The sequence below is a fragment of the Macadamia integrifolia genome, chromosome 5 (genome assembly GCF_013358625.1).
Source record: "Macadamia integrifolia cultivar HAES 741 chromosome 5, SCU_Mint_v3, whole genome shotgun sequence".
Classification (NCBI taxonomy): Eukaryota; Viridiplantae; Streptophyta; class Magnoliopsida; order Proteales; family Proteaceae; genus Macadamia; species Macadamia integrifolia.
The window spans coordinates 33,557,050-33,571,551 of NC_056561.1; the positions used below are offsets into that span (position 1 = coordinate 33,557,050).

The 14,502-nt window shown below is 41.8% G+C and overlaps 1 protein-coding gene across 1 annotated transcript; it reads left to right on the forward strand.

Moving 5' to 3' along the window:
* Positions 1–4,146: 4,146 nt before the first annotated feature.
* LOC122079411 (TMV resistance protein N-like) lies at positions 4,147–4,880 on the forward strand (the record flags this gene model as incomplete). The annotated part of the gene is given in 1 exon segment (XM_042645849.1): positions 4,147–4,880. A coding segment is annotated over 1 exon segment (453 nt), but the record flags the coding sequence as incomplete, so codon positions are not given.
* Between the last annotated feature and the right edge of the window lie 9,622 nt (positions 4,881–14,502).

Below are 14,502 nucleotides of genomic sequence, written 5' to 3' on the forward strand. Positions count from 1 at the left end.
GCTCCATGCTAAGGCACTTTTATTTCCAGTTCATCCTAGAGGTGAATGATATCTTGAGTTTTAAGGCTCACTTCTACTTACTATATTCTGGATGACGTTTGGTTTAGCTCAGACAATGAATGAAACTGTAGCCTCTTTCTCCACTTAATCCTCTAATAATAGAGCTTTAATTCCTCCTCTCCCCCCATCCCTATGCTTCTCATGGTCATACTCCTCGTTGCACCGGCAACGGCATTTTGTCGTCTCCCTCTGCTGCCTCATTCAAAGAGAAATTTCTACCCTCTTGTTCTTCGTCCTCAGGTTACGACGTAGATATAGTTCATTTTCCCATAAAAAAATTATCAATTTTTACCAATCTTTTTTGGATGGTCCATTTACCGAATGGTTCAGACCACAACTGAAGTAAACTAAGAATCAAATAAAAAATCCTTCTTCTATTCTTGCTATATTGAATTATTATTATTATTATTATTATTATTATTATTATTATTATTATTATTATTTTCCCTTAGAGCACTTTTTGTTTCTTTGCAATCAATTATATAATCCACACACTAATTATGCCGCATAGAAAAGTGATGTGGTAATTTCAACTAGTGGATGTTTATGAAATTTCAAGCTAAAATTTCTCTATCCATGCATCTTCGTATTTTTAATGTATTTGAATGTATAATGTCTATATTTTATAAAGTCTATTTTATCATGTGGCAAACTCTACTTATGTTTTACTTGAAAAAAAAAAATCTATTTATGTTGAAACTAGCAAATAAATTAGTTGACTTTAGGTCCTACTTATCCACCAAAATTTAGTTGCATCTAACCTATGGCTATGTATGGAATAAAGATTTCCTGCCCCATAATTCGAAGTAAAAAATTCAACCATTCTTGATGGGATAATGAGTATCAGATATGACATACACCGGAAGTCTAGACTTTCTCTCATTACACAAGAGGGTATACCTACAACGGTTTTGGCTATTAGTATCAGCTAACTTGTATTTGTACGATCGATATCGATACTGATATTGATACATATTGGTTGTATTGGCTATTATCGAACGTTTGTCCCCTCAAAGATATGGATACTAATTTCTTTTTCACTATTTTGCTCTTTGTTCATACCTTTACATTGATCTGATATCGACTAATATCAAAAACGGTGTCAATCAATACTGATACGGCCAATTTGATACCAATTCTTCACATGTGAGTAATGCACATGATTTTTCCAATCTTGCCCTCGTGGTTGGCACTTCTCCCTTAGGAGTAGGGGTGTCAAATGGTCGGTTCAATTCAATTTCGGTCTGGCAATGAATGAGTCAAAAACCAAATTGTCAAGGAACTTTAGTTTTTGGTCTAGTATAATTTCAATTTATTTGGATTTTTAGTATCAAGTTTAATATCAGTTTGTTTCCGGGCTTGAACCACAATGAAATGTTACATTCATAACTTGGGGTGAGGAAAAATTCAATAATTTTCTTTGATAAAGATGGGTAATTTATAAATATTAGTACAAACTTGATAAGATTTGAAGTTAGCAAGCAATCATAATTTAAGTGAGATATTGTACTAGAGTATTTATAGAGAAGTTAAATGTACAAAATAACCCAAACCCCTATCAAACTAGTCCAGTAGACATCATTAAGATCATATCATCATAGTAAGTCCTTTGATAACTCGCATACTATCAAGTTCAACCACCGGGAAAAATGATGACTAGTCTAAATCGTTCCTTCAATTGAAATATTGGTATTTACTGTTTAGTAATATTATATATAAAAATTTGAAGTAAATCATGACCACAATACATCATTATACAAATAAATCATTTGTATTGGGCTAATCGATAGTCATTGTTCCCCTTTGACAACTAAAATCAATTTCCAATGGAAACTTATACAATAGAGAGACTAACTTGGAGTAGAGAAATTGTTTGACATTTTTGTCAAACTTTATGAAGATAAGTTTATATATTTTATGACTGAACATGATCTCTTATAAATGTTGGCCTACCATTCTCCAGAATTGGGTGAAATTTCTTGTCTTTCATCTTTCAATGAGTATGAATATTACAAAAACGATCAATAAATATGAATATTATTAAATAAAATAATTTATAATAGGTTTTTATCGGTTTTCAATGGGTTCAGTATGATCCAATTTTCTTCAGGTTCCATCATACCCCAATCCAAAATTGATCCACTAAAAGATCGGTTTGATTCCATATGAGTTTTTAATCTGATTGGATTTGAGCTATGTTTTGACACCCCAACCTTGGAGTGCTTTAGGAACTTAATTAGAGATGGTATCTGGTCACAAAACTATCAGTATTTTTCCTGCGTTCCAAGGAGGTTGTCGCCCTCTTTAACTTCGTTATGAGGCTCTTTTGTGCCTTTTTTAATTTTTTGTTTCGACTCCTTGTGGATCCGTTGTATGGTTCTAGACTTCTAGTGCAGTCCTTAATAATAATAATAATAATCTTTCCCATCAATCATTTTTTGGTAACAAAAAAAAAAGAAAAAAGAAGAGGATGTTATATTCTTTTCAGGCTGAAGCTTGGCCAGTTGTGTATACTTTTTGCAAATGATATTGTTGAACGGTAAAACTGTGTCAAAAATTAATGATAAGTTGAAACTATGGAGATATACTTTGAAATCTAGAGGTTTTAAGATAAGTAGAACGAGGACGGAATATATGATGAGTAACTTTAGTCGATTGAGGACCGATGACGAGGGAGTAAAAATTGAGGGGAGAGAGATTTCGCAAAGTGATTGCTTCAGATATTTAAGTTCTACCTTAAACAAGAAAGGTGAGATTGATGATGATGTTTCCCATATAATTAAAGTAGGATGGATAAAATAGAGAGGGACGTCTAGAGTGTTACGTGATCGACGGATTCCTCTAAAATTTAAGGAAAAATTCTACAGGACTGCCATAAGACCAGCTATATATGAAGTATGGTGCAGAATGTTGGGCAATCAAGAGGCGTAACGTAGATAAGTTGAATGTGGCGAAGATGAGGATGTTGAGATGGATGTGCGGTAAAACCCTGAGAGATAGACTAAAAAATGACCAGGTTAGAATTGATTTAGGAATTGCTCCAATTCAAGATAAGCTCAGAGAATGTTGGTTATGATAGTTTGGGCATGTTCAAATGAGGCCTTTGGATGCCCCAGTACGGAGGAGTGACCAAATGCAGATGGATGGGGTTAAAAGGGCTAGGGGTAGGCAAAAAACGACCATTGATGAGTTAGTAAGAAGAGATATGCAAAAGTTAAGTCTTCACCCAAGTATGGTATCGAATAAAGCTACTTGGAGGGCTATGATCTGGGTTGCCGATTCGTAACTGGAAATTTTTTTTTTTTTTTTTTTTGCCCTTGGATCCATGTAGCCGACCCCATTCAATTGGGATAATGTTAAGTTGTGTTGTTGTACTAAAGCCCAACCAGAATATCTTTCCTACAAGAATACTCATGTATAAAAATTTTGGTGATGGAACTAAGAACTGATGTCAATATGTGACTGATATTATATCGGTAATAGAGGTCTAAGTATTAGTATTTGATCAGTCATATCATATCAATACTTGACCGATCCTAATCAAGTATCAATATTGGAACAGGGGTAAAATCATGAAATAAATAAATAAATAAAAAATTGATTGATCTATACCAATACATTCCAATCTAGATCCATATCGTGTACCAATAAAGAATCGATAGCTAAAGCTATATCAATGAGGATATGGTAACAAAAACAGTATGTCATCAATAATAATATAATATCTTTGAGGCTGCGTTTGGTAATATTTCTGTTCCAAAATGAAACTGGAACGATAGAACTACTTTTTGTCATTCCGTCAATTTTCGTTTCTACTATTTTTTTTTTTTTACTATTTGTTCAGAAAAAAATAAAAATAAAACACACCATAAATGCACCAAATGCTTTATTAAAAAACTTAGAAACGTTTATCTGATACGTTATCGAATGCAGCCTGAGTATAAACTATCCGATACATCAAACTTCCCATACCATATCGGTTTGGAAACTAGCCGATCCCCGTTCACGATACCGTGAATTAAAACCCTGGACGGAGCCGCGTTGTTGCAACGCGAAGTCATTGAAAAGACCAAAGACCTGCCCAAGTGCCAATTAATTGTATGAGAGAGAAGCTCCCGGGCAGTTGGTATTTGGAACTTGGAACACACGTTTTTTGAAAATGAAAGCTCCTCTAATTTCTCGCAACCCGCTTCACTGAACCAGAGGAAGTTGGGTAGTTGGAACTTGGAAGCTCGAGTTCTGCTTTTCCCTTCTGTAAATCGTCAATGGTGGGTTCTCAGTGACAGTTGCAGGAGATAGCATACACAGTGCCTGCCGTGCACCACCAAAAGAGTCTCCACCAAAAGAGTCTTAATTAGAGAGGGAAAATGGAGGAGGAGCGCCAGAAAGATCTTCCCTCGCTCGTGTTCAGATGGGACGTGTTTCTGAGTTTCAGGGGCGAAGACACTCGCCACAACTTTACCCGCTGTTTACACGAAGAGCTTGTGCGGAACAAAGTCGATACGTTTCTGGACGACGAGGGTTTGGAGGAAGGAGACGATCTAGCCCCGGGCCTCTCTGCGGCCATCAACGAATCGGCCGCATACATAGCAGTTATTTCGAAAAACTATACGGGGTCGAGGCTGGCCCAAATCTTGGAACGCAAGCGCCGGTTGCTTCCGGTGTTCTACGAGGTGGATCCCTCTAACGTCCGCCGGCAGGATGGCCCCTTCGAAAAGGCTTTCCAAGACCTCGAGCAACGTCATGGAGAAGACAAGGTCCAGAGATGGAGAAAAGCTTTGGCAGAAGCTGGGAACAAGAAGGGTTGGGATTCCAGGAAGTACTTATTTCCTTGCTTTTTGATTTATTTTCCTTTTTTCTCCTGTGACACTTCTTGTCATTTTTCAGATCGTATGTGCGGGTGTTGTGTCTTCTGAGTGATTTTGTTTTTCTGAGATTTGGTAAAGTAGCAATACACTGCATCGAGTATGGAAATCTGGAATTGTGCTTATGTCAAGTATCAATGGATTAGAATATTTAATCTCCTTTCACAAAAATAGTTGGATGTCAATGTCAAATGTTGGTTTGGGTCAGTTTTTTGTTCATGTAGAAATGAAAAAATATTTCATGGAAGTCCAACGACATGCGCAGGAAATATGGTATGAGTCATGGAAATGATGGAATATTATGAAATTGGAGACATTAGTAAATGGAGCTCTTGAAATGATATGATAAGGGTCAATATACACGAAGTAATTTTTTTTGAGACAGCAACTCAGTTGCGATGGTTTCAATAGATTAATAACTATTGGATATTAACTTATGTTGGAACACATGTTCGTTATGATCTCTCTGCAAATAAGTAATTTGTCTGAAGCCCTAATCATCTTATATCTCTCTTGACTATCTTCAAATCCTGGTACTGCAAAATAAATTAAAACAAAGTAAAATTCATGTTGTGTTTAGCTTATTTTTTCCCAAATTTTTAAAGATTTTATAGAAATTTATGTAGAAGAAAAAGCTTTATGGGATATGGTGAGGACATATAACAAAATATTTATGTTACAAGCTTTTGTTTTCTCTCCCTTTCAGAGACAGCTAGCATGTAGTATAATTTCTTTTCAAACTAAGATATTTTTAATTGACTTATTCAGAATACAAAACTTAAAAAAAAAAGAAAAAAAAAGAAAAAAAAAGAAGAAAAGGGTGAGAAAACAAGTAAGGAATGAACATATCAGAGCTGATTTGGGAGTTGCCCCGATCAATGACAAGCTCCGCGAAAGTCGTTTGAAGTGGTTTGGCCGTGTCCAAAGGAGGCCTGAGGACGCCCTAGCAAGGAGGAATGATCAGATTCAGATTGAAGGAGCTAAAAGATCTAGGGGTAGGCCTAAAATGACCATAGGAGAAGTGGTGAGGAATAATGACATGCATAGCCTCAGTCTTGTCCCAGGTATGACCTTGGATAGAGCCTATTGGAGGGCAAGGATCCATGTAGCCGACCCCATTTAACTGAGATTGTCCTGACTTGTTGGGATGGGCCTCTTTCCTCATACTCTCATTTCCTTTCATCTTTTCCTATTTTGTTTTGTTGGATCCATGTAGCCGACCCCACTCAGTTGGGATAAAGTTGAGTTTGTTGTTTCTTGTTGGTGAGAAAACAAGTATCATTACGTGCATACATACATATACATGTTTGCTTATAATTTCGCTAACATGTTTTTTGTTTCATTAGATTTTTATATTTAAGCACTTCCATGAATTTTGAAAGATTATGCTACCAAAACATAGAATAGGCTTATGTATGTCAAAGATAAAATATTCATTGAAAGCAAACTAGATCTTTCATAGATAACAACTACATCAATCAGACATATAGTCAAAGAGATTGTATATCTCACCCCAAATGGGACCAGTATTAGTATGCTATAGAGAATCCAAAGGGATGCAACTAATACAAAACAAAATATACCCCCCATACTTTACATCATTTTATAGGCTAAGGCATAGTATACAAAATTCTCTCACCATCTGATCTTTGGTTAATGAATCTGAAGTGCATTGCAAATTCTTGGCTTCCAAGGATTTTCTTTTGGGAGGACAAGGGCCTTGTTTTTTAATCCAAGTGGAGTCTCCCAATGAACCCTCGTCTGTTGGTGGCATCCATTTGCAGGGCTAAGTTCCCTCTTCGGTCAAATGAGGCGCTGCTTGTGAAGCATGGATGAGCAACCCTTGTATCAAAGCTTTGTGTTCAGTGTATTTTAGTTCATCGTACCTCTCAGGATGAAAACCACTATCAGGATCAGGATGTTGCTGACATGCATAGTCGTCAAAGTTCTAGGTGACCCAAGGTGTTGGAAGGCCTTCCTAAGCGCTTAGGCAATGAGGCGGCAGCTAGGTGGCACCTAGGAGACTTAGGCGTTCTAGTGTTTTTTATTCTTTTATTTATTTTATGTGTCCATTAGATTTACTGCTACTAGAATAGCAAACACCAAATAGCCAACCTGCATATTTATTTTTGGATGAATAAAATAATTCATTACTAAGAGAAGAATAATATACAAGGGGGGCAGGCTTAAGCCGACAAGGAAAAGCCTACCCTAGCAAAACAAGAACAAAGCAACATATAGCAAATAAGAACAAACAAAGCAGTCAAGCTGCAGCAAACAAACAGGGGGGGACAAGCATCCAATAGCAAGATCAAGGATCAGGGAGGATGGATGAGATCAACCTGTAGGCTCCAAGATGTTTTGATGTGGGATTTTTTTTAGGTGAAGGGAATGGGATGAGGGTAAAGAGAATGGTAGCTCTGGGCTTTGGAGGTGACATCAAAGTAGATAGATTTCCAAATCATATCCGGAGATCTAGATTTAGGGGTCCATTTACGAATGTTATGCTCCATCCAAAGGTGGTTGATAGTAGCACAGAAAGCTAATTTACCCACGGTGTCACAAATAGAAGGGTCAGGGAATGTCATGTCAATCCAAGTGCATTCTCTATCAAAGGGGAGGATGTGTCTGGTTGGGCCAGCATTTGGAGAGGACAAATTTTCAAATGATGGAGGAGAAGTTGCAAGAGAAGAAAGATGGGGAATATCTTCCACTCCAGGAGGGCAAAGACAGTAGGAAGGGCTTACGAGAATGAGATGGTGGGTGAGGAAGGACTGAGTGGGAAGACATTTAGAAAGGCAACGCCAAAGGGTGAAGCTATGGCAGGGAATGTGGCCTTTAAACCAAACCAACTTATGCCATGGCACAGTCGGGGCAGGTGTCCTTATGTGGGCCCAAGCAGAGGAAGAAGAGAAGGAACCATTGGAGGAGGGGAGCCAGATGCATTTGTCATTTCTCCCCCGATGGCCAGGGGGAGAGGGGGGAGAGAGGACCAGGTATCCTTAAGAGGGGGGGGGAGGAAGGAGGGGACCAACCGTTGGGAGACAGGATAGAGGAGACCTGGGCATTAGCAAGGAGGTCAGAGGAGTACATGTCTCTAGGAGTAACTAAATGGTAAAGGATACCTAGAGGGTGCCAAGGTTCATGCCAGAGGGAGGTAGAGTTGGCATTACCAATTGATTGAGAAATGGTGGTGAGAGCCATGGGTCTATACTCAAGGATTTTCCTCCAAATCCAGGACGCATCAGAAGAGGGGGGGGCAGTCCAAAGAGAATTATGTTTGAGAATGCCAGAGTGAATCTAGTCCACCCAAATGCTATTGTGTTTAGGCACAATTTTTCAGATAAGCTTAAGGACACCAAATGTATTGGCATCCTTAATTCTTCTTATCCCCAGACCTTCTTCTAGCTGAGAGGCCTGAGGAATCTGGAAGAATCCGTACCTTTCCAAAGGAAGGAGCAGAGAAGACCTTCAAAGGATTTGATCACCGAAGCTGGGAGGATGAAGGTCCTAGACCAATAAAGGTACAAAGACTGAAGGACCGATCTGATCAAGATGAGACGGCCCTCGAAAGAGAGAAGCTTGCCTTTCCAGAGTTGCAGCTTCTTCCGGAGAAGGTCAAGCAAGGGGGTGTAGTGGTGGGCAGAAGCTAGAAGAAATGAGGGGGGGAGACCCAAGTATTTGACAGGGAGGGAGCCCAAAGGAATGCCCGAAATGCTGGAAAGAATATCCCTGACTTTAGGGGAAATACCAGAGAGATATGTTGGACTTAAGGAGGTTGATTTTGAGGCCCGAAAGAGCTTCAAAAGAATGGAGGGAAGACATGATGGTGGTGATAGAAATGGGGTCAGCCTTGGAGAAAATCATAATGTCGTCGGTGAAAGCCAAATGAGAGAGACGGAGGGATTTGCACTTAGGGATAGGGGAGATGAGGTGTCAGTGGCGGATTGGATAGAGCGGGAGAGGGAGAAAAGGAGAGGAGAAAGGGGGCATCCCTGCCGAATACCACGGCCAGATGGAAAGTAACTAGCCAGGCTGCCATTCAGAAGGACAGAGAAGTAGGGGGAGGAAATGCAGGTACGGATCCAATAGACAAAGGAGGCAGGGAATGACATGTGGAGTAGGACATTAGAGATGAAATCCCAGCTTAATGTGTCAAAAGCTTTATGGATATCAATCTTGAGAAGGGCAGCCGGGGAGTGATTCTTACGGTTAAAGCCGCGGACAATCTCATGACAAAGCATAATATTTTCAGCAATACTCCTAGTCGCAATAAAGGCAGATTGGTTGGGACTGACAAGGAGTCAATGACTTTCTGGATCCTATTGGCTAGGATTTTGGCTATGAATTTGTATAGGAGATTACAAAGAGAAATGAGCCTGAAGTCATTTATGGAGATTGCTCCTTTCTTGGGGATAAGGCAAAGGAAGGTATTGTTGATCCCATCAATTTGGTTAGGGTTGAAGAAGAAGCTTCGCACCTCCTGGATGAGGTCATCTCGAATGATGCTCTAGTAAGAGGAGAAGAAATCCATGCTGAAGCCGTCAGGGCCCTGAGCTTTGTTGGCTTTGTGGGAGAGGATGGCTGAAAGGATTTCATCAGCATTAGGGATGGATTGAAGGAAGGGGAGGAGCTCCTCAGGGACGAATTTGTTTAGAAGGTTGGGAGGAATGGGGGAGGGAGGGGTGGAATGGGGATTGAAGATTCTTTGAAAATGGGAGATAGCCTAGGCTTTGATGAGGTCGGGGGAGAAGAGATCATTCTCAGAGGAAGAAATGAGCATGGGAATGGAGTTAGCATTGTTTTTGGCTTTGAGGGAGTGATGGAAATAATCCGAATTGGAGTCTCTAAGCTCAAGCCATTTGATACGGGCTTTCTGGCGGAGAAAACTCTCTTCTTGCTCAAGAAGCAGGGAAAGATTAGAAGTAGTTGCTTTTTCTTCCTCAGCCAGGGTAGGGTTGAGAATATCGTGCTGGAGCCTTGATTGGATGGAGAGAAGCCTATCTCGACTGATGGGAACATTAGAGGAGATGTTCCCAAAGGTGGAGGCATTCCAGATCTTGAGGGTAGATTTAACATTCTTGAGCTTTTTAGCAAAAGCAAGAAGGGGAGAGAGGGATTGAGGGATGGGGATGTTCCAAGCACAGTGGACGAGATGGTGGAAGTCCGGGTGAGATATCCACTTGTCAAAGAATTTAAAAGGTTTATGCTTGAACGATCGAAAAGGGAGGACATGGAGGGAAATGGGGCTATGGTCAGAAATCCCAGGGAGGTTAAAGTAGGTGTAGGAGGAAGGAAGGGAGTCCAGCTAGGATTCATTGACAATGGTCTGTCAAGCTTACAAGAGACGCGCTGGGAACCGGATCTTCTATTATGCCAGGTGAATTTAGCACCCAACCATCTGAGGTCCGTGAGATTGAGATCATCAATGCAATCATTGAAGGAAGCAATAGTCTGAGAATCAATGGGTTTCCCCCATGCTTTTCATGACTGAAGCGGATAAGATTGAAGTCCCCACAATCCCCCAAGGCCGGGGGATAGTGGCCAAGGCGAGGAGGTCAGACCAAAGGGGAAGCCTAAGAGCAGCTCTATTGTGGGCATACACAACAGAAAGGAAGCAAATGAGAGGGCCAGAGTGATGAGAAATGGAGATATGCATGAATTGGGAAGAAGAGGGGAGGCAGGAAATGGTCAGGGAGGAAGGGTCCCAAAGGATCCAAATCCTACCATTGGGACTGTGGAGATAATTGGACTCGAAGGACCAATGGGGGGTAATGGAGGAAGCAATACGAGAGGCATTGGCTTCGAGAACACGGGTTTCTAACAGACAACAAAGGTTGGACTGGGAGGAGCGAATACGGGAACGAATTTCAGCCTGTTTAGCCAAGGAGTTAAGGCCACAGACGTTCCAGATTGTCCACAGAATCATTTGGAACTAGGGTGGAGGGCAATGGATGCTTGGAGGAGCAGCAGGGGGTTTTGGATGTGGGACGGCGGATGCATCCTAAGACAGGGGAGGCTTTAGTGGTGGAAGAAGATTTTTTGGCAAGTTTCTTACAGGTGGTGAGGAGGATAGAGGCCAAGGTAGGGGAATTGGGAGTTGGGGCCGACAGGGGCTCAGCGGTGTTCTGAGCAGGGATCTCATCAAAAGAATCAGCCAGGGGGGCTGAGCAGGTTTCATGCGACAATGGAGAACCAGGGCTGTTACAGTTTCCTTCATTGTGGAGATCATTGAAGTGGTGCAGTAGTCTATCAGAGGGAAGAGGTTGCAATGAGGGGGTGCCATTATCGAAATGGCTTCCAGTGCATACATTTTGATCATATCTGTGGTCCAAGGGAATGTCAGCAGCGGCATGGAGCTCCAACTTAGATACAAAGGTATGAGCAGGGTCAACTGAGAGGGAGTCATGGTCAAGAGGACCATCCAAGGGCATACGAAGGTTGCTGGAGGGGTGGCGGCCTTCCAAGGCCAACAAAGGTTCTTCTGAGAAGTCATGGTCAGGAGGACCAACCAATGGTAGACGGAGGTTGTTGGTGGGGAGGTGGCCTTCCAAGGCTAGCATAGGATCCGTGGTAGAAGACAAAGTGTTGTAACTAGAGAAGGAGGCTAGCGCGACGGCAGGAGTGATGGCAGGGGCAGTGACGGCTGATGTAGTAACATTGGGGGAGTAACCAGCAGGAGCTCGAGGTCGGCCGGCGGTTGAGGGTGCTAGAATGACGGAGGTAGTAGACTTTAGTGGAGGCAGCGGGGGCTTTGAAGGGAGAAAGCCACAAGCAACTGGGTGTGACTTAGAGAGGGATGAGTCGGGCGAGGAAGAAAGGGCTGTCGGGTCATGAGAAGGTAGTGGATCGGTGGTGGATAGGTTGGATGGGTCACGTTGGGTATTGGTTAAGGATGGTTGGTGGAATGGGTGGGTCGGGTCAGAGGATGGGTAAAGGTTCGCATGATAGAGCGGGTGGTCTTTCGGAAATTTTGAAATGGTGTTCAGCAATTGAACCGGGAGATATTGGTTCAAAGGCCAAAATAGCGGTTCAGGGTTGGCCGGGCTAGGATCGGAAGGATAAGTGGGGATAGAAAGGTTAGCAGGGAAATCTTTCGTAGGAGACGTGACAGAAGGTAATGGGAGAAGAGGAGGAAGGGGGGATTTGGGGAAGGGGGCCAAGGGATTAGGGGGAGCAGGTAAATCGGCCTGACAATCTAAGGGAAGAGACATCAAAATGGAAACATGGAGGTTAGGATTAGTAGAGATTTCAGCAGGCAAATCCCTAAGCGAGGAAATCTCCACTGTCTCAGGCTCTGACAGAGCGAGGATCGAGAAACTGTTAGATCCAATAGGCAAAGCCGGCGGCAGAGGACCATCATTCGCTGGAGCCACGGACATCGCCGGCTGCGAAGAATCATGCGAAGGAGCAGCAACTGATGCAGCAGTGCCCAAGAGGAAGAACAGGACAATCTTTTCTGTTGTTTATTTTTTCTTATTTCTTCTGGAGATATGATCCTGGAAAGGAACAGCTCCGGAGGCATCTCTTGAAGGAATACCCAGCTCAGAGTGTTCTTGATCACCTAGGGAAACAGTGACGATCGGGTTCTTCGAACAGTGGCTAGTTTGATGCCCAAAGCATATGCAGATTGAACAGATTGGAGGCATCCAGTCGTACAGGATTTCTTGGGCGAACTAGTGGCCTTCACCATCAGTGATCGTAACCGAATGTGGAAGTGCATGATTGGCTTTGATTTCAACACAGATCCTTGCGAAGGAAAGTTGATCCATCAACTTAGTTCATTTATTGGAGTGGAGAGGTTTACCAATGAGAGATCCCACCAAACTTAAACCTTTCACACACCAGAAATGGAGGGGTAGGTTAGGGAGATTCACCCAAAGAGGAATGGACGAGGGGCAGGTTTGGCCAACCTGCATATTAGAGCTTATATAATTCTACTTATATACTACATCAAGAATCATGTCAATGCAATATGGTATAATTATGCTAGCAAATAGCAATGGCCTAATCTGAGAAAACCATCACATAACGAACAAAATAGAGGATATAATGAAGCATGTCGCCATATTCATCAGAAAAACAAATCAATAAACTAAGAGCATCATAGATACAATTATGAAACAGAACTATAAATAGAGCGTATCCAGTGCACAAGGCTCCCGCATGTGCGAGGTCCCCAGGGGGGAGAACTATGCAGCCTTACTCCGAGAATGTCGAGAGGCTGTTTCAACTTCTTGACCACCAGGTCACAACATTCATACCTTACCGTTGGACCAAGCGTGCCTCTAAAATAGAACTATAAATGCAAGAAAAAAAAGGGCTATTAAAATATTAAGTCTTTATTATACTAACCTCTCCATGATGCCAAAATGAGTGCTTCCAGGCCCTCCAAGTTACCTGGTTGCAGCCTTGGTTCTCATGGTAGGGAGGCTTATATAGGATAAAAACCATTGGCCTTTGGGACATCCTGGGAGGCGATTCCAATTTCCAGCCTCTAAGTCTAAAAGAAAGAAACACTTGGGATGCGTGAGGAAAAAAAAAAAAAAAGACTGCAAGCGTGTAGTGCTCGTGGGGAAGAGACTGCAGAAGAGGGGAAAACAAATAAGGCAGCAAGTGCCTCATTGCTCACGGGGAACAAGTGAAAGAAAAATTGCACACATACTTAACTATTGAAGTTGAAGATGCAATCGCCGGAGGACACCCATCTCACCATCACAGGAAGGGAGATCGAAGACGGGATGCAGTGTGTAAAGTGCAAACCCTTTCAGTTTCCACATTTTCAGTTTCGATTGAAGGGTGCCAGGGTTTTGATGTGAGAGACTGAGAGTTGAGAAGTGAGAACTGAGTTTTTATAGTGTTGATCCTGTGTAGCGTCAGTGAAGTAAACCCTGTACACTAGAAAATTAAACCATTAGAAATAGACCCCAAAACAAAATACATTTAAGTTATATGTACCGCTAGGATGCCTAGGCTGGCGCCTTTTGTGAAACTAGAATAGCAATGCTTGCATTGGCTCTTCCAATACCGCCCGGATGCCTAGGCGACGCTTTGACAACTATGCTGACATGGTCCCAGTAGAGTCTGCTTAGGCCTGCAGCCCCGGGTTTCTTTTGCTATTTCAATCCACATTGCGTTTAATGATAGTAAAAGGAGAAGTGTTTATATTCTGATAAAAGTGACTTACCTCTCTTTAAGGGGAGGACTGGAGGGAAGGCCCAGCTATAAACATATACACATACACCTGCCCACTAGAGATGCCTACGAGAGACAGAGCCAAAGGGAAAGCTAGTCTTTTTGAAGGTTCCAATGAATCCGAGTAAAATAAAACATTATGGCCATGACCAGCTAAAAATAACTGCCATCTTGCGAATTCCATCTTGCGAATTGGATTTGAACCAATCAAGTTACTTGCACATCATCCTGAATGTTATCCTTGTGAGGCTTTGGAATTATCCTTGTGAGGCTTTGGAAAACCAAGTAGATTGATTTGTGTGTATTTCTTTTTTCTAGTCCTTTTCTTTAACCCAAAAAAAGGGCTGGTGTTTGGTGTCTTTCTATTCGATGTCCAGTCAAT